The sequence below is a fragment of the Oncorhynchus tshawytscha genome, linkage group LG23, assembly GCF_018296145.1.
Source record: "Oncorhynchus tshawytscha isolate Ot180627B linkage group LG23, Otsh_v2.0, whole genome shotgun sequence".
NCBI lineage: Eukaryota > Metazoa > Chordata > Actinopteri > Salmoniformes > Salmonidae > Oncorhynchus > Oncorhynchus tshawytscha.
Window position 1 is genome coordinate 16,075,339 of NC_056451.1, and position 24,810 is coordinate 16,100,148.

At 48.6% G+C, this 24,810-nt stretch overlaps 1 protein-coding gene across 4 annotated transcripts in view; it reads right to left on the reverse strand.

The window, feature by feature from the left end:
* The window catches only part of LOC112222534 (triple functional domain protein), a 151,411-nt gene that overhangs the window by 59,516 nt on the left and 67,085 nt on the right, over positions 1-24,810 (reverse strand). For all 4 annotated transcript variants that reach the window (XM_042304720.1, XM_042304721.1, XM_042304722.1 and 1 more), the window contains 7 exons: positions 10,346-10,537; positions 8,695-8,826; positions 8,232-8,462; positions 6,514-6,636; positions 4,645-4,836; positions 732-901; positions 162-336 (listed from right to left, as the gene is read on the reverse strand). In XM_042304720.1, the coding sequence (XP_042160654.1) occupies positions 162-336; positions 732-901; positions 4,645-4,836; positions 6,514-6,636; positions 8,232-8,462; positions 8,695-8,826; positions 10,346-10,537 (1,215 nt within the window). The remainder of the gene's footprint in view (positions 1-161; positions 337-731; positions 902-4,644; positions 4,837-6,513; positions 6,637-8,231; positions 8,463-8,694; positions 8,827-10,345; positions 10,538-24,810) is intronic.

Sequence of the window (24,810 nt, forward strand, 5' to 3'; positions counted from 1 at the left end):
AAGGCCTTACACTATCAGATAAAACTACTACAGAAACACTGACTGTGATACATTCAATCTCTGGAAAAGACACCGGTCAGATACAGCCAATAGAGGACATGAGAGATTGGTTGATTGATAGATTGATCGATATTAACTTTATTGACATGGGGGCCACTTACGTCGATGGCGTCCCTCTCAAAGATGCGTAGCTGCAGGAAAAGTTCCAGTTTGATCTTCCTCTCCTGAAACAGGTCTTCCATCTGAGCCTGGGCCTCGTCCAGCTGCTGTAGGACACTCTGGATGTGGGCCATGGAGCTGTTGTGGGGAGTCTTGTTACTGGAGATAGCAGAGTCCCTGTGTGGAGGCCGGAGTCAGAGGTTAGACAGGTCAACAAACACATTAAATATCTCCTTTCAATATCATGAACAACATGTAACATGGTAGGTGGTGGAACAGCTAGCAGAGTTTAATTATGTGTTAGACGGCATGCTCTTAGAAGCTTCAAATGCACCTCTGTTGCCAGTTAGTAGCGTGCAGTGCTGCTATCAATGTCTCTTAATGGTAGGGTAAATGCACATTAGGGGGACAGTAATACTGCTCTACAATGCTGCACAGTTCTAAATAAACTACCTTTATTACTTGGTAAATTAGCTCAGATCTACAAAAGTAGAGGGGGTAGGATATTTCTATGGCGGGTATGGGCTAGAAGGGATTGATTTAGGATGGAGGATGACTGCGCTGTGAGCTACCTGAGCTGCTGGATGAGGTCCTCTCCCTCCTTGATGACGTTGACAGTGGCCTGCAAGGTGGTCTGTTGCTGCTGGCCGAAGCGTTTGATCAGGTCCTGCACCGCCTCCACAGACTCAGCATACACATCGTCCAGCAGCTCCTTCTGCAGCTCCTCCAACCACGTCCACAGCTGCATGGGCACACAGTGACAGTGACAGACAACCCAGGCGGCCAATCAGAAATACAGTAAGAGGTCTGCCGGCCAATCACACGAGAGCAACTTGTTACGCTACAAACACACTAGAAAGGTAAAGGAGAAGACTGCTATCACACAGAGAGGCAGGTAAAGATGGACAAATGAAAAGCAGAGGAGAGAGGGAGAGAAAGAGGAGTGAAGGAGGGAGCTGCATTGAGTCATTGTGGCAGGATTAACCATCTGGTTATATTGGCATGGTGGCCCAAACCAAAACACCCGTACCAGCATGTCGGACCCTCCCTGCCCAATCTACTACCCACCGCTTTTTTTCTATGCATCCCAAATGCCACCCTATTCCCTATATAGTGCACTACTTTTGACCAGCTCCCGTAGGGCCCTTTTCAAAATAAGTGTGCTATGTAGGGAATAGTATGCCATTTGAGACCAAAATTGTGTTTTGTTCCAGTTCATACAGCTCTATTTTTCTATAATAACACACAAGGACAGGCAAACACGACACTGGCTAAGAACAGAGGAGGAAAGTTGGAACTGGGCCTAATCCAACCACCTCCATACAACAGATGGGTATTATTACACCATATGGACACATAAAAGAAATCAGGCCACCACCAACCACTGTGTGAGTCATGCACTGTAAAGATGATATCAATGTCAGCACGCAGAGTAAAGTACAGCGCACTGGCACAGAACCTTTACAGAAAGGTTAATGCTGTTCATTAATGCCTAAACGAATGACATTGATTGAAACAACACAGACTGCAAGTTAACGTTCTCATAAAAGCTTCATGTTGTTTTTAGGAGACTATAGTGAAGAACCACCTCTATAGGTAAAACTGCCACCTCTCTATCAGCCACAACATTGAACAATGGGAAGAAACACTCATTCCAAAGGTCTGCCTTCTTACAAGGGAAACCTTTCAAACACAACACACGTAATCTTCACCACAAATAAAGGCATGACAAATTACAGCTTTGAATAGAAGGCATTTCAGAAACAGAACAGCTTCTTAAATTGTGGCAATAGCTAGAGGCTCTAGTCTAGTGGAAGAGAGTAGAGGGGGAGGGAGGCACTGGGTTTAGGCTGTTTGAGATGTGTGTTACGCTCAGGAACAGATGCCTATATGTCAGTGTCAGAGTCACTATGGACAGCCCATCCACTGTCACAGGACACATCAGTAAGTGATGATGCCCGAGAATAAGGTGTTTGGAGGATATTTAGGTGTTTGGAAGATGTTTAGGCTGTTGGAGATGTGTGTTACGCTCAGGAAAAGATGCCTATATGTCAGTGTCAGAGTCACACACTGGTGTTGTTAGAGTGCCGGCAAACCGTGCCAAACCGATCCGCCTCTTTAAAAATGTTTTGCCTAAAATGACATACCCAAATCTAAGTCTTTTTGTTCTGTATCCATGGACGCGACCCAGTCGTTTGTTCTAAACGTTCCATTGGCTGGCAACATTCTTATGCCTTGCTTGCTAGCTAGCCAATAACGGCTAACTTACAGTCACATCAAACAGTGTAGCCAGAATAACAACAAAGTAGCTGCATTTGCATTTGTTTAAGCTATTTTCTAGTGACATTTATTTAGATACATCCATAACAATGAGCTAATGAGTGTGGTGTCAGAGTGTGGTGTCAGGCGAATATCCTCACACTCAACGTCAACAAAACAAAGGAGATGATCGTGGACTTCAAGAAACAGCAGAGGGAGCACCCCCCTATCCACATCGACTGGACAGTAGTGGAGAAGGTGGAAAGGTTTAAGTAACTCGGCGTACACATCACAGACAAACCGAAATGGTCCACCCACACAGACAGCGTGGTGAAGGCAGCGCCTCTTCAACCTCAGGAGGGTGGAGAAATTTGGCTTGTCACAGAAAACACTCACAAACTTTTACAGATGCACAATCGAGAGCATCCTGTCAGGCTGTATCAACGGCTGGTATGGCAACTGCTCCGCCCACAACAGTAAGGCTCTCCAGAGGGTAGTGAGGTCTGCACAACACATCACCAGGGGCAAACTACCTGCCCTGCAGGACACCTACACCACCCAATGTCACAGAAGGCCATAAAGATCATCAAGGACAACAACCACCCGAGCCACTGCCTGTTCACCCCACTATCATCCAGAAGGCGAGATCAGTACAGGTGCATTAAAGCAGGGACCGAGAGCCTGAAAAACAGCTTCTATTTCAATGCCATCAGACTGTTAAACAGCCACCACTAACATTGAGTGGCTACTGCCAACATACTGACTCAAATCTCTAGCCACTTTAATAATAAAAAATTGGATGTAATAAATGTATCACTAGTCACTTTAAACAATGCCACTTTATATAATGTTTACATATACATTACTCATCTCATATGTATATACTGTACTCTATACCATCTACTGCATCTTGCCTATGCCGTTCGGCCATCGCTCATCCATATATTTATATGTACATATTCTTATTCATTCCATAACACTTGTAAGGTAATTGTTGTGAAATGGTTAGATTACTTGTTAGATATTAATGCACAGTCAGAACTAGAAGCACAAGCATTTCGCTACACTCACATTAACATCTGCTAACCATGTGTATGTGACCAATAAAATTTGATTTGATTTGATGGTGCGCGATTTCACCTATAGGTGTGCTCTCTCGTCAGGACACTGTTGTTCAGAGGAGCTAGCCTACAACACAGCTAACACAATCACTTCAAACTGAAGCTGGAAAGACTACAAACTAGCTGCACTTCATTTCGTTTGACCTGTTTTCTATTGATATTTCTCTGTATATATCCATACAATTTATGCCAATTCATGACTTCGACTGTCTGAAAAAAGTTGCCTGTCTGTCTCATCCCAACAATTGACTCCCGACACCTTCATTACTAATGTGACAGCAGGGGGTCGAATTTGAAAATTGAAACAATGTTGCAAATGTCGGGAGACATACAGCAAGGTTTATACAAATCTCCTCTGTTGAAAACTAAATGTTAGTATAAAAAAATGATGCTAGATGCTTTTTATAGTGGAGATAAATTTTATAAATTGCCTGGCTGGGCTGATGAGACAGTGGATTGCGCAGTCAGATGGAACAGAGTAAATAGGCATTTTATCGTCATAGATTTAGCCGGTGGTAACTTACGGAAAAGACACTGGCTGGAATGCGGTTTTATCCAATCAGCATTCAGGATTAGACCCAACCGTTGTATAAATACAATATAATGCACGCAAGCACACACACTCACACTTCCACTCTGTTGTGTGGCAGTATTGATGTAATAAATTCTTCATGTCGCTAAACTCCTGTACCTCTTTACTACCCTGGCTGGCTGTCATCTCTTTCACAACACTAACTGGGCTGGGACGAGGGGGGAGGTTGAACTCCTTTAAAGGTTGAACTTAAACTTTCCTCAGGGTGAGCAGGGGAGAACGCTCACACAGCCCTACCATGAGAACATCTACACCAGATGTCATTACCACCTCTAGAGGGGTATCAATATTACAACAGCTAGCTGGCACTTCTCAATACACACAACTTTCTTTAATAGTTAAAAAGGTTTAAAGTCGTTTCACACTCAGATTCATGCAATTTAGTAGACTCTGAGCCATAGCCCTGACTAGAGACATACTGTAGATCGAATACAACAATAACTTTCATTAGTACAGTTTTTTCAACCGGTACAGATCTACTGTATAATCCTATAAGGGGACCCAGACTCGTACCTCTTTGACGTGAGTATGGAAGGCCACAGACATGTCCAGCAGGACCTTACGTTGCTCCACGCGACGTACAAAGTCCTGAATGCGGTCCTCTAGCTGGTGGGCTGCCTGGTAGATCTCCTCTGGATCACATTCTCCTGTCTGGGCCAGCTGCTCTGCTGCCTCCAGCAGCTTGTCAGCGTTAGTATAGGTGTTCTGGATAGGGGGACATTAGAAGAGACATTATGCAGACTGCCACATTACAGGTAATTATAAACTCAGCAAAAGAAGATATGTCCCCTTTTCAGGACCCTGTCTTTCAAAGATAATTCGTAGAAATCCAAATAACTTCACAGATTTTCATTGTAAAAGGTTTAAACACTGTTTCACATGCTTGTTCAATGAACCATAAACAATTAATGAACATGCACCTGTGTAACGGTTGTTAAGACGCTAACAGCTTACAGACAGTAGGCAATTAAGGTCACAGTTATGAAAACTTAGGACACTAAAGAGGCCTTTCTACTGACTCTGTAAAACACCAAAAGAAAGATACCCAGGGTCCCTGCTCATCTGCGTGAATGTGCCTTAGGCATGCAGCAAGGAGGTATGAGGACTGCAGATGTGGCAAGGGCAATAAATTGCAATGTCCGTACTGTGAGACGCCTAAGACAGCGCTACAGGGAGACAGGACGGACAGGTGATCGGCCTCGCAGTGGCAGACCACGTGTAACAACACCTGCACAGGATAGATACATCCGAACATCACACCTGTGGGACAGGTACAGGATGGCAACAACAACTGCCCGAGTTACACCAGGAACTCAGAATCTCTCCATCAGTGCTCAGACTGTCCGCAATAGGCTGAGAGGGCTGGACTGATGGCTTGTACGACTGTTGTAAGGCAGGTCCACACCAGACATCACTGGCAACAACGTCGCCTATGGGCACAAACCCACCATCGCTGGACCAGGCAGGATTGGCAAAAAGTGCTCTTTGCTGATGAGTTGCAGTTTTGTCTCACCAGGGGTGATGGTCGGATTCACTTTTATTGTCGAAGGAATGAGCATCACACCGAGGCCTGTACTCTGTAGCGGAATCGATTTGGAGGTGGAGGGTCCGTCATGGTCTGGGGTGGTGTGTCACAGCATCATCGGACTGAGCTTGTTGTCATTGCAGGCAATCTCAACGCTGTGCGTTACGGGGAAGACATCCTCCTCCCTCATGTGGTACTCTTCCTGCAGGCTCATCCTGACATGACCCTCCAACATGACAATGCCACCAGCCATACTGCTCCTTCTGTGCGTGTATTCCTGCAAGACAGGAATGTCAGTGTTCTGCCAAGGCCAGCGAAGAGACAGGATCTCAATCCCATTTAGCATGTCTGGGACATGTTGGATCGGAGGGTGAGGACTAGGCCCATTCCCTCCAGAAATGTCCGGGAACTTGCAGGTGTCTTGGTGGAAGAGTGGGGTAACATCTCACTGCAAGAACTTGCAAATCTGGTTCAGTCCATGCGGAGGAGATGCACTGCAGTACTTAATGCAGCTGGTGGCCACACCAGATACTGACTGTTACTTTTGATTTTGACCCCCCCTTTGTTCAGGGACACATTATTCTATTTCTGTTAGTCACATGTCTGTGGAACTTGTTCAGTTTATGTCTCAGTTACTGAATGTTGTTATGTTCATACAAATATTTACACATGTTAAGTTTGCTGAAAATAAACGCAGTTGACAGTGAGAGGACGTTTCTTTTTTTGCTGAGTTAATGAACATATGACAAATAATATAAAAATGAATAAGTTCACAAACTATAATACTATTTTTCTTTGTGTGTGTGTGTGTGTGTGTGTGTGTGTGTGTGTGTGTGTGTGCGTGTGTCCCAGCTCACCTGGGCCACCTCCTCAAAGTCCTCGTGCCTCTTCTGTAGGGCCCGAGCTCTGTGTAGGGACTTCCCCACTCCGGTATGCTTACTGAGGAAGGCTTCACCATGGTTCTCTATCCAGTCCAGCACCTGCACACACACACAGTCCAGCACCTGCACACACACACACACACACACACACACACACACACACACACACACACACACACACACACACACACACACACACACACACACACACACACACACACACACACACACACACACACACACACACACACACACACACACACACACACACAGGGGCGAGAGTGAGAGACTGAAATACCCCTGGTACAGAGAGGGTTTGCCAGAGCCGTGTCTAATAAAGGCTGTTATTAGGACCCTAGAGAGATGTAGCACATGCTCGATGACAACATCTGTGTACAGTGATGGGCCTTAGGATAGTCGCTACTTGGAATCAGATACGTTGACCGTTTGGTTGAGCCTGCCTGCTGGCTACAATGGAACCAATTAAATAGGCTAGTCCCAAAAATGCACCCCCAGCACTGCATGCAGGCTCAATTAAATGCTTGAAGCATTTGCAAGAAAACAGATACTATTTGAACCCAGGTGTGGTGACTACTACCCTATGAACAGGGACATTATTGGTCTGTATGCATCTGATGTGCTGCGCCACAAGGGGGAGCTTTGGGACTTTCAGCTTGACGAACTGTGTCTGGGACAGTTCTACAGACGGCCCTGTTCTGTTCAAGGCTGCTGCCATAACATAATGCCTTCCCAGTTCAGACCCACCCTCTACCCTCTGCTCTGCATCACTGTGCCAAGTCGGGGTCTGCGTCTCAAATGGCCCCCTATTCCTAGTCCATAAGGTTTTGGTCAAAAGTAGTGCACTATATAGGGAATAGGGTGTTATTTGGGACACAGCCTGGTACTTTTAATAAGGAAACATGGATGAAGAAATCCATAATCCACTACAGACCAACGTGTCAGGCTTTCTATGGACTGTGATAATATATCTCAGTTAATAACGGCCTTATTATTTATTGAACAGATGGGTGGCCAGCTGCCTCATCTCACTATTATTGCTGAATAGAAGAATAAACAGGATTTTGATTGTGGTTTTTCAAGGTCTCTCCTCTTAGAGCGCATCATTCTATGGGACATATGGAACACACAACACATTACGTGGCAGTAAATTGGATTACCATGGCAACTAGTGCGTATCAGGAGAGAGAGAAACACAGAGAGAGAGAGAGAGAGAGAGAGAGAGAGAGAGAGAGAGAGAGAGAGAGAGAGAGAGAAACAGAGAAACAGAGAAACAGAGAATAACAAGCATGTCCACAGGGCACAGAGAAGTAGAAACCAGCTCAGTCCTAATCACAAGGGTCTGTCAGCCACTCACAAAGATACGTTTTCACTCAGAAACCCCAGGAGCCACTGAAAACGCTTTGAAGAAAGTGGAGATGGATAAATGTACCCCGCAAAATTACAACACAGTTCTCTTTAGTTTTGAACATGCATGAAAATCATGTTTTATATGAATAAAACACTGTACAGTAGGTATATTGGTCCCTGACAATGACGGTAAGGTGTCTGTGTATTATGTATTCTGTATGTTTGTTCGTGTGTGTTTGTGTGTATGTTTGTGTCACTGTGTGTGTGTGTGTGTGTGTGTGTGTGTGTGTGTGTGTGTGTGCCTGCGTCTTCCTAAGCGTGTGTACCTGCTGGACGTCCTGTTGGAAGACACAGAGCTGCAGGCGCTGGTGCAGCCGGACCTTGCGGTGTTGCCAGATGTTTTCCAGTTGTCTCTGGTGGTGTAGCACCTCGTGGATGATGTCCAGTACGTGGTGCACCGCCTTGGAGTAGTTGGCCGAGGCCGTCAGCGAATCAGCACTACCCGGGGTCAGGGGCCGTTGCAGCTTGTCCAATAGGGACTTCCCGTCTTGGCTCACCTGGAGAGGAAAGGAGAAGATAGGAGAGATCCCAGGTGAGGTGAGGAAAAGGTTGACAATGAACTTTGAAAACACAACTGAATCAAATGTATGCAGGATTTCTTTAGTGCATGTTGCAGATGCTATTTTACTTTAAAGCACGACGACACAAAAAGTGCTAATCACTGACTAATCCCTTCAGTACATGAGCACTGGGCACCAGAATATGTAGTGACTGCAGGCCCCATAGTACCTCAGAGTAGGCAGTGGTGATGTGCTCATAGAGTCCTGTGTGATGGTGGATGGTGTCCTCCAAGTCCTGTAGCTCAGAGGGCAGGTCTCCTTCTCCACACGCCTTACACCACGGCTCCACATTACCCATGTACTGGAGGAGACACACACACACACACACACGATCACACATTATAATGGTAATCACAAGGGTGTGTGTGCATGGTGGTGTGTGGTACAGTTGGAAAAGAGACCAAAACCTATAGAAGGTTAAAGGTAAATTATGGTAATTCTCAACAGCGCATTAGTTCTACTACTTGAACACTATTCTATTCTAGAAGGATTAAATAACGTCATGACTACCTAAATGTACCACAGCATTTGAGGTACATTTTACGTGCCATCATCCAACCACAGTAACTAGCGCACACAAAAACACTTCTTCTAAAATACAAAAACGTGTAAATAGCAAAAACAGGCATTGAAAAATACTTATAATTGTCCTCGTGTCTGTCTCTCTAACCCTCCCTCTCTGTCTCTGTCTGCATCCCTCCCTCCCTGCCTCCCTGTCTGTCTGTCTGTCTGTTTTATATATCAGTCAATTACACATTCATGGCAGGGGACGAAAGCAACACATTACCTTTCAGGCAGCCCTAGCTAACATTATTATTAGCTCTGCATCATCCCAGCAGCGTACTACAATGCCATTAAGAGATAGGAACTATTTTCATCTGTTCCTGTGGGAGCTGGCCAGGGAGAGGAGGAGAGGAAAGTAGAACAGAAAGTAGAGGTACTTCAGGAGAATAATGATACAAAACAAGTGATTATTCCAGAAATGAAGGGATGAAGAGAGCAGAGATAAAAGACATAGGCATCATGTCATAAAAAAATGTCAGTGTGTGAGTGTCTCTCTCTCTCTCTCTCTCTCTCTTTGTGTTTCTCCTCAACCATCCCCCTGTTCGTCCCCAGACTGACAGAGAGGTCTAGAACCATGGTAAAGAAACACAGACAAACACACACACAGACACACAGACACACACACACACACACACACACACACACACACACACACACACAGACACACAGACACACACACACACACACACACACATAACTCAAACTTAGCTTCACATGCCAACCGCACACAACCAAACATCAGATACGACACCTCCATATGAATCAGTTTGTTGGAAAACACATGACAACAACTAAGTCCATATAGAAAATGGGCTTACAATACAGCCTCTTCCAAAGCAGGGGAAGATTCAATCTATGGAGTAGCTTCAAATCCTTGCGGACAGTAGGGTACAGAAACATGTAGTCTATAACAATACTGCCCACCCTGCTACTCTGGACATCTGGTTTCAACCTGACCTCATGCACTACAATAGAGGTGAAGAGAGAAGAATGCAGAGAGGGAGGAGGAGAAAGGAAGACAGACGGGAAGAAAAAGCTTAAGTGATGAAAGACGGAGAAAGGAGGGGGAGCAAATCGAGGCAGAGAGAGGAAAAGAGAGAGGAAAATAACAAGAGTGTGGGTCTCTGTAGGACCACACCGCTGGAACAGGTAGTAGAGGGTCAGAGTGTTTTGGCCCTTTCCTGTTCAATCTGGAAAATCCCAATGTGTGTGTGCGAGTGTTGTTGTCTGTGTGTGTGTGTGTGCTTCCTCCTCACCTGGTCCACCTTCAGGTGGAAGGCAGCAGACATCTCCAGTAGGGTGGAGCGTTCGTCCAAGGCAGCAGCGAAAGCCTTCCACTCCTGCTCCAACTGACCTGAGATCTGCTGGATCTGCTGCGATGCGTAGTGCCCAGACTCCAACAGCCGGTTCCCCACAGACATGATGCGGTTGATATTTACATAGACATTCTGTAAGGAGAGTGGAGGAGACATATTAGACATTCTGTAAGGAGAGGGAGGGGACATGATACACATTCTGTAAGGAGAGTGGAGGAGACATATTAGATATTCTGTAAGGAGAGGGAGGGGACATGATACACATTCTGGAAGGAGAGTGGAGGAGACATATTAGATATTCTGTAAGAGTGGAGGAGACATATTAGACATTCTGTAAGAGTGGAGGAGACATATTAGACATTCTGTAAGAGTGGAGGAGACATATTAGACATTCTGTAAGGAGAGTGGAGGAGACATATTAGACATTCTGTAAGAGTGGAGGAGACATATTAGACATTCTGTAAGAGTGGAGGAGACATATTAGACATTCTGTAAGGAGAGTGGAGGAGACATATTAGACATTCTGTAAGAGTGGAGGAGACATATTAGACATTCTGTAAGGAGAGTGGAGGAGACATATTAGACATTCTGTAAGGAGAGGGAGGGGACATATTAGACATTCTGGAAGGAGAGTGGAGGAGACATATTAGATATTCTGTAAGAGTGGAGGAGACATATTAGACATTCTGTAAGAGTGGAGGAGACATATTAGACATTCTGTAAGAGTGGAGGAGACATATTAGACATTCTGTAAGGAGAGTGGAGGAGACATATTAGACATTCTGTAAGGAGAGGGAGGGGACATATTAGATATTCTGTAAGAGTGGAGGAGACATATTAGACATTCTGTAAGAGTGGAGGAGACATATTAGACATTCTGTAAGAGTGGAGGAGACATATTAGACATTCTGTAAGGAGAGGGAGGGGACATATAGACATTCTGTAAGGAGAGGGAGGGGACATGATAGACATTCTGTAAGGAGAGGGAGGGGACATGATACACATTCTGTAAGGAGAGGGAGGAGACATATTAGACATTCTGTAAGGAGAGTGGAGGAGACATATTAGACATTCTGTAAGGAGAGGGAGGGGACATATTAGATATTCTGTAAGAGTGGAGGAGACATATTAGACATTCTGTAAGAGTGGAGGAGACATATTAGACATTCTGTAAGAGTGGAGGAGACATATTAGACATTCTGTAAGGAGAGTGGAGGAGACATATTAGACATTCTGTAAGGAGAGGGAGGGGACATGATACACATTCTGGAAGGAGAGTGGAGGAGACATATTAGATATTCTGTAAGAGTGGAGGAGACATATTAGACATTCTGTAAGAGTGGAGGAGACATATTAGACATTCTGTAAGAGTGGAGGAGACATATTAGACATTCTGTAAGGAGAGGGAGGGACATATTAGACATTCTGTAAGGAGGAGACATATTAGACATTCTGTAGGGGACATGATAGACATTCTGTAAGGAGAGGAGGGGACATATTAGACATTCTGTAAGGAGAGTGGAGGAGACATGATAGACATTCTGTAAGGAGAGGGAGGGGACATATTAGACATTCTGGAAGACATTCTGTAAGGAGAGACATATTAGACATTCTGTAAGAGTGGAGGAGACATATAGACATTCTGTAAGAGAGGAGGACATATTAGACATTCTGTAAGGAGAGTGGAGGAGACATAGACATTCTGTAAGGAGAGGGAGGGGACATATTAGATAATCTGTAAGAGTGAGGAGACATAGACATTCTGTAAGAGAGGAGACATATTAGACATTCTGTAGGGGAGACATATTAGACATTCTGTAAGGAGAGGGAGGAGACATATAGACATTCTGTAAGGAGAGGGAGGGGACATGATAGACATTCTGTAAGGAGAGTGGAGGAGACATATTAGATATTCTGTAAGAGTGGAGGACATATTAGACATTCTGTAAGAGTGGAGGAGACATATTAGACATTCTGTAAGGAGAGTGGAGGAGACATATTAGACATTCTGATGGAGACATTCTGTAAGGAGAGTGGAGGAGACATATAGACATTCTGTAAGGAGAGGGAGGGGACATATAGACATTCTGTAAGGAGAGTGGAGGAGACATATTAGACATTCTGTAAGGAGAGGGAGGGGACATATTAGACATTCTGGAAGGAGAGTGGAGGAGACATATTAGACATTCTGTAAGGAGAGGGAGGGGACATATTAGACATTCTGGAAGGAGAGTGGAGGAGACATATTAGACATTCTGTAAGGAGAGGGAGGGGACATGATAGACATTCTGGAAGGAGAGGGAGGAGACATATTAGACATTCTGTAAGGAGAGGGAGGGGACATGATAGACATTCTGTAAGGAGAGGGAGGAGACATATTAGACATTCTGTAAGGAGAGGGAGGGGACATGATAGACATTCTGGAAGGAGAGGGAGGAGACATATTAGACATTCTGTAAGGAGAGGGAGGGACATATAGACATTCTGTAAGGAGAGGGAGGGACATATGACATTCTGTAAGACATGATAGACATTCTGTAAGGAGAGGGAGGGACATGATAGACATTCTGTAAGGAGAGGGAGGGGACATGATAGACATTCTGTAAGGAAGGAGGAGGAGGGGAGGGGACATGATAGACATTCTGTAAGGAGAGGGAGGGGACATGATAGACATTCTGTAAGGAGAGGGAGGGGACATGATAGACATTCTGTAAGGAGAGGGAGGGGACATGATAGACATTCTGTAAGGAGAGGAGGGGACATGATAGACATTCTGTAAGGAGAGAGGGGACATGATAGACATTCTGTAAGGAGAGAGAGGGACATATAGACATTCTGTAAGGAGAGGGAGGGGACATGATAGACATTCTGTAAGGAGAGGGAGGGGACATGATAGACATTCTGTAAGGAGAGGGAGGGGACATGATAGACATTCTGTAAGGAGAGGGAGGGGGGACATGATAGACATTCTGTAAGGAGAGAGAGGGGACATGATAGACATTCTGTAAGGAGAGGGAGGGGACATGATAGACATTCTGTAAGGAGAGGGAGGGGACATGATAGACATTCTGTAAGGAGAGGGAGGGGACATGATAGACATTCTGTAAGGAGAGAGAGGGGACATGATAGACATTCTGTAAGGAGAGGGAGGGGACATGATAGACATTCTGTAAGGAGAGGGAGGGGACATGATAGACATTCTGTAAGGAGAGGGAGGGGACATGATAGACATTCTGTAAGGAGAGGGAGGGGACATGATAGACATTCTGTAAGGAGAGGGAGGGGACATGATAGACATTCTGTAAGGAGAGGGAGGGGACATGATAGACATTCTGTAAGGAGAGGGAGGAGACATGATAGACATTCTGTAAGGAGAGAGAGGGGACATGATAGACATTCTGTAAGGAGAGGAGGGGACATGATAGACATTCTGTAAGGAGAGGGAGGGGACATGATAGACATTCTGTAAGGAGAGGGAGGGGACATGATAGACATTCTGTAAGGAGAGAGAGGGGACATTCTGTAAGATAGGGGACATTCTGTAAGGAGAGGAGGGGACATGATAGACATTCTGTAAGGAGAGGAGGGGACATGATAGACATTCTGTAAGGAGAGGGAGGACATGATAGACATTCTGTAAGGAGAGGGAGGGGACAGGGGACATTCTGTATAGAGGGAGGGGACATGATAGACATTCTGTAAGGAGAGGGAGGGGACATGATAGACATTCTGTAAGGAGAGGGAGGGACATGATAGACATTCTGTAAGGAGAGGGGGGACATGGACATTCTGTAAGGAGAGGGACATGATAGACATTCTGTAAGGAGAGGGAGGGGACATGATAGACATTCTGTAAGGAGAGGGAGGGGACATGATAGACATTCTGTAAGGAGAGGGAGGGGACATGATAGACATTCTGTAAGGAGAGGAGGGGACATGACATTCTGAAGGAGAGGAGACATTCTGTAAGGAGAGGGAGGGGACATGATAGACATTCTGTAAGGAGAGGGAGGGGACATGATAGACATTCTGTAAGGAGAGGGAGGGGACATGATAGACATTCTGTAAGGAGAGGGAGGGGACATGATAGACATTCTGTAAGGAGAGGAGGGGACATGATAGACATTCTGTAAGGAGAGGGAGGGGACATGATAGACATTCTGTAAGGAGAGAGAGGGGACATGATAGACATTCTGTAAGGAGAGGGAGGGGACATGATAGGTAAGGACATGATAGACATTCTGTAAGGAGAGGAGGGGACATGATAGACATTCTGTAAGGAGAGGGAGGGGACATGATAGACATTCTGTAAGGAGAGGGAGGGGACATGATAGACATTCTGTAAGGAGAGGGAGGGGACATGATAGACATTCTGTAAGGAGAGGGAGGGGACATGATAGACATTCTGTAAGGAGAGAGAGGGGACATGATAGACATTCTGTAAGGAGAGAGAGGGGACATGATAGACATTCTGTAAGGAGAGAGAGGGGACATGATAGACATTCTGTAAGGAGAGGGAGGGGACATGATAGACATTCTGTAAGGAGAGGGAGGGGACATGATAGACATTCTGTAAGGAGAGGGGGAGGGGACATGATAGACATTCTGTAAGGAGAGGGAGGGGACATGATAGACATTCTGTAAGGAGAGGGAGGGGACATGATAGACATTCTGTAAGGAGAGGGAGGGGACATGATAGACATTCTGAGAGGGAGGGGACATGATAGATTCTGTAAGGAGAGGGAGGGGACATGATAGACATTCTGTAAGGAGAGAGAGGACACATGATAGACATTCTGTAAGGAGAGGAGGGGACATGATACACATTCTGTAAGGAGAGGGAGGGGACATGATACACATTCTGTAAGGAGAGGGGAGTAAAGTGTTACCAATATTTACATAGACAGAGGGAGGCAAGGGGAGGGAGGGGGAGGGAGGGGGAGGGAGGGGGGGGGAAAGACAGAGATAGAGCGAGAAGGAGAGGGAGTGAGACAGACAGACAGACAGGGTGACAGACAGAGAGGGAGGACAACAGGGAGCGAGTCACAGACAGGCAGGAAGGGAGGAGGGACGGAGACAGAGAGGGGCGGTAGACGGACAAACATAAAGACAGACAGAGACAGAGAGAGAAGGAGACAGACAGACAGACAGAAAGGGAGGGAGACAAACAGACAGAGAGGGAGACAGACAGACCGTGAGGGAGGGAGACAGACAGTGAGGGAGGGTTATAAAGACAGAGATCAACACCGGGTGGGCCATGGCTACAGACCCAGCCACAGGAGTGCCTACGTCCATAGTAAGGGCTTGGGAGGCTGGTGAGAAGTTAACACAGGACACACACAACACAACCTACTGTACACACACATACACACACACACACACACACAACCCAGTCCAAATCAAACACACAGAGAGACTATTACTCACTGAGAAGAGAACAGAACCCCTCCAGTCCAAAGGAAAACACCAGCTAGCCTTGGCCTCTACTCTCTTACGTTACAGTGAACAGAGGGGAGGTAAACTGTCAACTGGAAACAGACAATAAGGGGACTACTATCATAGTGCTAAGTGTCTGTATTGTGAAACCAAACAAATCTGCTCCCTGTCGAGAAAATACATCGAATGGTAAAGCCAGAAATGTGTACAGAACTGAGAATATCAGTGAAGTCAAAATATTTTTGTTTTTGTAGAATTTTCAGTGAAGTAAAAAAAACACTTGAGATTCATGGTAAATTACATGTTACAACATTTCAAAATGGTCACCCAACTGCTGAACCAACAAACACAGCCAATCAAAAGCTAAAGGAAGTGACGGTGAGCGTGTAGCGGGCAGCTGATCTTAGTTATCCTGTGAAGCGTAGCGAGCCGAGCGGAGTGGAGGGGCTACACCCGTGGGAGAGGAGGAAGTCCCTCTAGTCTGACCACATGTCCACATGCTTCCACTCAGCCAGCTCCAGCCAGCCCCGACGAACACCCACAACACTGTGTGTGGCTGGGTAGGGAGAGAGAAGGGGAGGTGAGGATAAGGGAGTGCATAGCAGGAGATCCACCCAGACAGAAAGGAGGTTCAGTCACGGGTCATGAGTTTCTCCCTCTCCTTTATCACCCATATCACAGTGGTAATCACAGGGCTTAAGGCCACACCCCTCACTGCCTGCCTGCTGCTCAAAATGTAACACTTTGGTTGGGTTTTATTGTGGTAGTACAGCTTTTAATCCAAAGAAAAGTGAATAGTGGGATCTAGTGTATGGTACAGTCACACACAGGCTGTGTTGTACTAAAACAGTGGTTTTAGTCCTATTGGCTCTAGTACAGCTCAACAATGGCCACGCTTCCCCTGTTTGAGAAGCCCTTTTAGTAGCCCTTTTAGTAGGCTTCCTCTTTCATGTGGTCAGAGCTACAACGTTATCCCAACGGTTTAATGAGGTGTTTATGGGAGACGAGCTCTCGCTGCCAGCTGTAGACACACACACACACAGTTGATGAGCTCTCGCTGCCTGCTGTAGAGATCTACGGCATGCTGGGTAATTAAGGTTAGGGATCGATACCCTCCCTGACGCTGTCAGTGTCATCCTACTACTCGCACACTAAAACCAAAACAACGCCAAAACAACACCATGTCTCTTTCATTTTGGTCCACGAAGCTGTTGTGACACAATAGACATAGATCAGCAAACACAAATTAATTATTCAGTTTTACATGCAGGACTGTTAGCATTCAATTACCCCTGGCTGAAACAATTACAGGTTTTTGTAGCCTGGTTTTTATCTAAATGAGAGGCTTTAATGAATCACACAACACCGCAGTGTGCTCTGAAACAGAGGTGGGTGAATCCTCATTATACTAATCCATAGCAAGGGAACATCAATGGACCAATGTTCAACATCTCTGTCTGTCTGCAAACACTTTTTAAACTGATGCGAGTTGTGAACACCACAAGCGGACAAACAGACAGACATATGGACGGGCAGAACGGACACATATGGGGCTGGGCTAGATAAAGACATCTGCCCTTCTGAAAAACGACAAACGCCTCTGACTCTGACGACATCTGTGAAGCATTCAAATGAGAGGTTAAATAACAGCCTCTCTTCACTACGTCTTCATTCCTGGATGTAAAACGACAGACAGCAAGGTATCTTAGCCAGGGGAGCTAGACAGAGGGCAGGTCTAATGTAAAACAACAGACAGCATGGTATCTTAGCCAGGGGAGCTAGACAGAGGGCAGGTCTAATGTAAAACGACAGACAGCATGGTATCTTAGCCAGGGAGCTAGACAGAGGGCAGGCCTAATGTAAAACAACAGACAGCATGGTATCTTAGCCAGGGGAGCTAGACAGAGGGCAGGCCTAATGTAAAACAACAGACAGCATGGTATCTTAGCCAGGGGAGCTAGACAGAGGGCAGGCCTAATGTAAAACAACAGACAGCATGGTATCTTAGCCAGGGGAGCTAGACAGAGGGCAGGCCTAATGTAAAACAACAGACAGCATGGTATCTTAGCCAGGGGAGCTAGACAGAGGGCAGGCCTAATGTAAAACAACAGACAGCATGGTATCTTAGCCAGGGGAGCTAGACAGAGGGCAGGCCTAATGTAAAACAACAGACAGCATGGTATCTTAGCCAGGGGAGCTAGACAGAGGGCAGGCCTAATGTAAAACAACAGACAGCATGGTATCTTAGCCAGGGGAGCTAGACAGAGGGCAGGCCTAATGTAAAACAACAGACAGCATGGTATCTTAGCCAGGGGAGCTAGGCAGAGGGCAGGCCTAATGTAAAACAACAGACAGCATGGTATCTTAGCCAGGGGAGCTAGACAGAGGGCAGGCCTAATGTAAAACAACAGACAGCATGGTATCTTAGCCAGGGGAGCTAGACAGAGGGCAGGCCTAATGTAAAACAACAGACAGCATGGTATCTTAGCCAGGGGAGCTAGACAGAGGGCAGGCCTAATGTAAAACAACAGACAGCATGGTATCTTAGCCAGGGGAGCTAGACAGAGGGCAGGCCTAATGTAAAACAACAGACAGCATGGTATCTTAGCCAGGGGAGCTAGACAGAGGGCAGGCCTAATGTAAAACAACAGACAGCATGGTATCTTAGCCAGGGGAGCTAGACAGAGGGCAGGCCTAATGTAAAACGACAGACAGCATGGTATCTTAGCCAGGGGAGCTAGACAGAGGGCAGGCCTAATGTAAAACAACAGACAGCATGGTATCTTAGCCAGGGGAGCTAGACAGAGGGCAGGCCTAATGTAAAACGACAGACAGCATGGTATCTTAGCCAGGGGGAGCCAGGCAGAGGGCAGGTCTAATGTAAAACGACAGACAGCATGGTATCTTAGCCAGGGGAGCCAGGCAGAGGGCAGGTCTAATGTAAAACGGCAGACAGCAAGGTATCTTAGCCAGGGGAGCTAGGCAGAGGGCAGGTCTAATGTAAAACGACAGACAGCATGGTATCTTAGCCAGGGGAGCTAGGCAGAGGGCAGGTCTAATGTAAAACGACAGACAGCATGGTATCTTAGCCAGGGGAGCTAGGCAGAGGGCAGGTCTAATGTAAAACGACAGACAGCATGGTATCTTAGCCAGGGAGCTAGGCAGAGGGCAGGTCTAATGTAAAACGACAGACAGCATGGTATCTTAGCCAGGGGAGCTAGGCAGAGGGCAGGTCTAATGTAAAACGACAGACAGCATGGTATCTTAGCCAGGGGAGCTAGGCAGAGGGCAGGCCTAATGTAAAACGACAGACAGCATGGTATCTTAGCCAGGGGAGCTAGGCAGAGGGCAGGCCTAATGTAAAACGACAGACAGCATGGTATCTTAGCCAGGGGAGCTAGGCAGAGGGCAGGTCTAATGTAAAACGACAGACAGCATGGTATCTTAGCCAGGGGAGCTAGACAGAGGGCAGGCCTAATGTAAAACGACAGACAGCATGGTATCTTAGCCAGGGGAGCTAGACAGAGGGCAGGCCTAATGTAAAACGACAGACAGCATGGTATCTTAGCCAGGGGGAGCCAGGCAGAGGGCAGGCCTAATGTAAAACTCCTGGAGGACCCGGGTTAAAGGGAAAGTAAACACTGGGACAGGCCTCTGCATAGTATCCATTGAGTGATCACATTACATACACCACCAAGGCTTACCCACACAGCAGCATACCACAGAACCTTCCTCTGTCTCTCAAGCATCACACATACTGAGAAGGGAGGGTCCACTCCACAGAGGAAAAAACTGGCACTTATACTGCTGTCACAAAGCCCATTTTTTGCATGGCAAAGATATGAAGTGTGGCCGCTTTTCATCTCAACATCCCAGACTTGGGGAAATCAAAACAAATGCAATCAAGAGTTATTTGTCTACGCCACAGGGACTGGTCCGACACCGGGTGTATAGTGACATGTGAACATGATAATGATAGTGTTTCCATTGTGTTTTCGGTGTAAACAAACAAGCAACATTCCAGATAGGATCAGGATGGAACAGGAAGAACTAATCAATGAGACTGACACAGTAATGGAGGGCTTGGCATACGCCAATAACCCAAGGCTAAGTCCCAAATGGCACCCTGTTCCCTATATAGTGCACTACTTTTGACCTGGGCCCATATGGCTCAAGTCAAATGTAGTGCACTGTATGTAGGGAATAGGGTGCCATTTGGGACACAGACCTAGGCCCAGAGACTCTGAGAGAAGAGAACGTCTTGAACAGGAAGCTCCTGGGGTTACTGGCTGGCTTCTCCAAAATGAGGAACACGACAGAAAGGCTATTTTTTATTTCATATTTACCTTGTTTTAATAGAGAGGAGACACAAGGAGACTAGGCCACAATGACATCACATGTCCATTCTAGCATTACAATTTCTATTATGTGTTTCAAACAGGCTTCCATTCTGTCGCTATCGGATGGCCATCTGCTTTTCTATTGAACAGGTTTTGAATTTCTGGGCTGTTTCTCCCCAAAGTGGAACCATAGAGTTTAATGTTACAACACCCCCATAGGGGGCAGACTACCATTTTTATTTTACCTTTATTTAACCAGGCAAGTCAGTTAAGAACAAATTCTAATTTTCAATGACGGCCTGGGAACAGTGGGTTAACTGCCTGTTCAGGGGCAGTATCTTGTCAGCTCGGGGGTTTGAACTCGCAACCTTCCGGTTACTAGTCCAACGCTCTAACCACTAGGCTACCCTGCCGCCCCATCACATGTCCATACTTTTCATTCGCATACTACAAATGACATAATCATAGCAGATCATCAGCCTCAGCCTAAATGGCTGAACTCTAGTCTAGCTGGGGAATCGGGGATATTAGAATATTTACTCAAGGTGGCAAAAAGCATATTTATCACAACAGTGAACGCATTAACACATTGTGATTAATACTGCTGCTGTCCATGATGCTTTCATTGTGATAATCTGCCCTTTCAAACGTACGCACACACACATTTTACCCTCACAGTATCATCATCAGCAACTAGCTCTACCTCCCAAATTTGATCCTGGCAGTCACACAGTCTTTCTAGTCAACAGGAAGCATGGCATCCTGGGGAAAAGGAGGCGTCAGTCCCTCTGTTTCAGAATCCCCCTGCCTTTTGTTGACACTGCACAGTGATGGCTAAGTCATGCACAATAATGCCTGTGTGACTGTGACCAGGGCTGGGTCTAGGTCTGGGTGATCCCCCTGCCTCAATGGGGCCTGTCTGTCTGTCCGCTTCTCAAAACAAGCTAGGCTGGCTCAGCACAAAATAACTCGATAAACCTCTTACAAGCAAGATCATACTAAATGATGAGAGGATACCATTTAATTGTATAGAGAAGTGGTTCCCAAAACTGTTGGGCGAGGAGTCAGCAGAAAAAAGAAATGCAATTATTTTTTTGAGGAACTCAGTCCGGATTTGAACTTACTCTTGAAAGTTGTAATAGAAGAATGCACAAGGTGCCATTTGGAAATTGGGTAGTGCATCATCAGTTCTTCTTGTCTTGTCAGTCATTGCAGACCTTAGAGCTATTTATAACTTGTCAGAAATGTCCAGATCAACTAGCCCATGTCTACGTTTTTAAATTCAGTTTTTTTAGGCCCTTTATATTGTTGTAATTTTTTGTCACTCAAATATCACATGAATACACATTAGACATGGCAAAATGTATAGAATTGCAATAAAATGTGCTCCCTCTCCGACCTCTAGGTCACCAGGCTGCTCGTTATGGCGCACATCTGTCACCATCGTTACGCACATTATGACACTCACCTGGACTCCATCACCTCCTTGATTCGATAGGAACCCATCCCTCAGCTGGCTCGACAGGCTGCCATGCCTCAGCTGGCTCGACGGGCTGCCATGCCTCAGCTGGCTCGACGGGCTGCCATGCATCAGCTGGCTCGACGGGCTGCCATGCCTCAGCTGGCTCGACGGGCTGCCATGCCTCAGCTGGCTCGACGGGCTGCCATGCCTCAGCTGGCTCGACGGGCTGCCATGCCTCAGCTGGCTCGACGGGCTGCCATGCCTCAGCTGGCTCGACGGGCTGCCATGCCCTCAGCTGGCTCGACGGGCTGCCATGCCTCAGCTGGCTCGACGGGCTGCCATCCCTCAGCTGGCTCGACGGGCTGCCATCCCTCAGCTGGCTCGACGGGCTGCCATCCCTCAGCTGGCTCGACGGGCTGCCATCCCTCAGCTGGCTCGACGGGCTGCCATCCCTCAGCTGGCTCGACGGGCTGCCATCCCTCAGCTGGCTCGACGGGCTGCCATCCCTCAGCTGGCTCGACGGGCTGCCATCCCTCAGCTGGCTCGACGGGCTGCCATGCCTCAGCTGGCTCGACGGGCTGCCATGCCTCAGCTGGCTCGACGGGCTGACATGCATCAGCGGGATCGACGGGTTCCCATGCCACAGCGGGATCGACGGGCTCCCATGCCACAGCGGGATCGACGGGCTCCCATGCCACAGCGGGATCGACGGGCTGCCATGCCTCAGCTGGCTCGACGGGCTGCCATGCCTCAGCTGGCTCGACGGGCTGCCATGCCTCAGCTGTTTCGACGGGCTCCCATGCCTCAGCTGTTTCGACGGGCTCCCATGCCTCAGCTGTTTCGACGGGCTCCCATGCCTCAGCTGTTTCGACGGGCTCCCATGCCTCAGCTGTTTCGACGGGCTCCCATGCCTCAGCTGTTTCGACGGGCTCCCATGCCTCAGCTGTTTCGACAGGCTCCCATGCCTCAGCTGTTTCGACAGGCTCCCATGCCTCAGCTGTTTCGACAGGCTCCCATGCCTCAGCTGTTTCGACAGGCTCCCATGCCTCAGCTGTTTCGACAGGCTCCCATGCCTCAGCTGGCTCGACAGGCTCCCATGCCTCAGCTGGCTCGACAAGCTGCCATGCATCAGCTGGCTCGACAAGCTGCCATGCATCAGCTGGCTCGATAGGTTCCCATGCCCCAGCGGGATCGATAGGTTCCCATGCCCCAGCGGGATCGATAGGTTCCCATGCCCCAGCGGGATCGACAGGTTCCCATGCCCCAGCGCTGGCATGCCTCAGCTGGCTCGGCAGGCTGCCATGCCTCAGCGGGATCGACAGGCTGCCATGCCTCAGCGGGATCGGCCCATGCCTCAGCTGGCTCGACAAGCTGCCATGCATCAGCTGGCTCGACAAGCTGCCATGCATCAGCTGGCTCGATAGGTTCCCATGCCCCAGCGGGATCGATAGGTTCCCATGCCCCAGCGGGATCGATAGGTTCCCATGCCCCAGCGGGATCGACAGGTTCCCATGCCCCAGCGGGCATGCCTCAGCTGGCTCGGCAGGCTGCCATGCCTCAGCGGACTCGGCAGGCTGCCATGCCTCAGCGGGATCGGCAGGCTGCCATGCCTCAGCGGGATCGGCAGGCTGCCATGCCTCAGCGGGATCGGCAGGCTGCCATGCCTCAGCTGGCTCGGCAGGCTGCCATGCCTCAGCTGGCTCGGCAGGCTGCCATGCCTCAGCTGGCTCGGCAGGCTGCCATGCCTCAGCTGGCTCGGCAGGCTGCCATGCCTCAGCTGGCTCGGCAGGCTGCCATGCCTCAGCTGGCTCGGCAGGCTGCCATGCCTCAGCTGGCTCGGCAGGCTGCCATGCCTCAGCTGGCTCGATAGGTTCCCATGCCCCAGCGGGATGCCCATGCCTCAGCGGGATCGAGGTTCCCATGGCTCGACAGGTTCCCATGCCCCAGCGGGCATGCCTCAGCTGGCTCGGCAGGCTGCCATGCCTCAGCGGGATCGGCAGGCTGCCATGCCTCAGCGGGATCGGCAGGCTGCCATGCCTCAGCTGGCTCGACAGGCTGCCATGCCTCAGCTGGCTCGGCAGGCTGCCATGCCTCAGCTGGCTCGGCAGGCTGCCATGCCTCAGCTGGCTCGGCAGGCTGCCATGCCTCAGCTGGCTCGGCAGGCTGCCATGCCTCAGCTGGCTCGGCAGGCTGCCATGCCTCAGCTGGCTCGGCAGGCTGCCATGCCTCAGCTGGCTCGGCAGGCTGCCATGCCTCAGCTGGCTCGACAGGCTGCCATGCCTCAGCTGGCTCGACAGGCTCCCATGCCTCAGCTGGCTCGACAGGCTCCCATGCCTCAGCTGGCTCGACAGGCTCCCATGCCTCAGCTGGCTCGACAGGCTCCCATGCCTCGACAGGCTCCCATGCCTCAGCTGGCTCGACAGGCTCCCATGCCTCAGCTGGCTCGACAGGCTCCCATGCCTCAGCTGGCTCGACAGGCTCCCATGCCTCAGCTGGCTCGACAGGCTCCCATGCCTCAGCTGGCTCGACAGGCTCCCATGCCTCAGCTGGCTCGACAGGCTCCCATGCCTCAGCTGGCTCGACAGGCTCCCATGCCTCAGCTGGCTCGACAGGCTCCCATGCCTCAGCTGGCTCGACAGGCTCCCATGCCTCAGCTGGCTCGACAGGCTCCCATGCCTCAGCTGGCTCGACAGGCTCCCATGCCTCAGCTGGCTCGACAGGCTCCCATGCCTCAGCTGGCTCGACAGGCTCCCATGCCTCAGCTGGCTCGACAGGCTCCCATGCCTCAGCTGGCTCGACAGGCTCCCATGCCTCAGCTGGCTCGACAGGCTCCCATGCCTCAGCTGGCTCGACAGGCTCCCATGCCTCAGCTGGCTCGACAGGCTCCCATGCCTCAGCTGGCTCGACAGGCTCCCATGCCTCAGCTGGCTCGACAGGCTCCCATGCCTCAGCTGGCTCGACAGGCTCCCATGCCTCAGCTGGCTCGACAGGCTCCCATGCCTCAGCTGGCTCGACAGGCTCCCTTGCCTCAGCTGGCTCGACAGGCTCCCTTGCCTCAGCTGGCTCGACAGGCTCCCTTGCCTCAGCTGGCTCGACAGGCTCCCTTGCCTCAGCTGGCTCGACAGGCTCCCTTGCCTCAGCTGGCTCGACAGGCTCCCTTGCCTCAG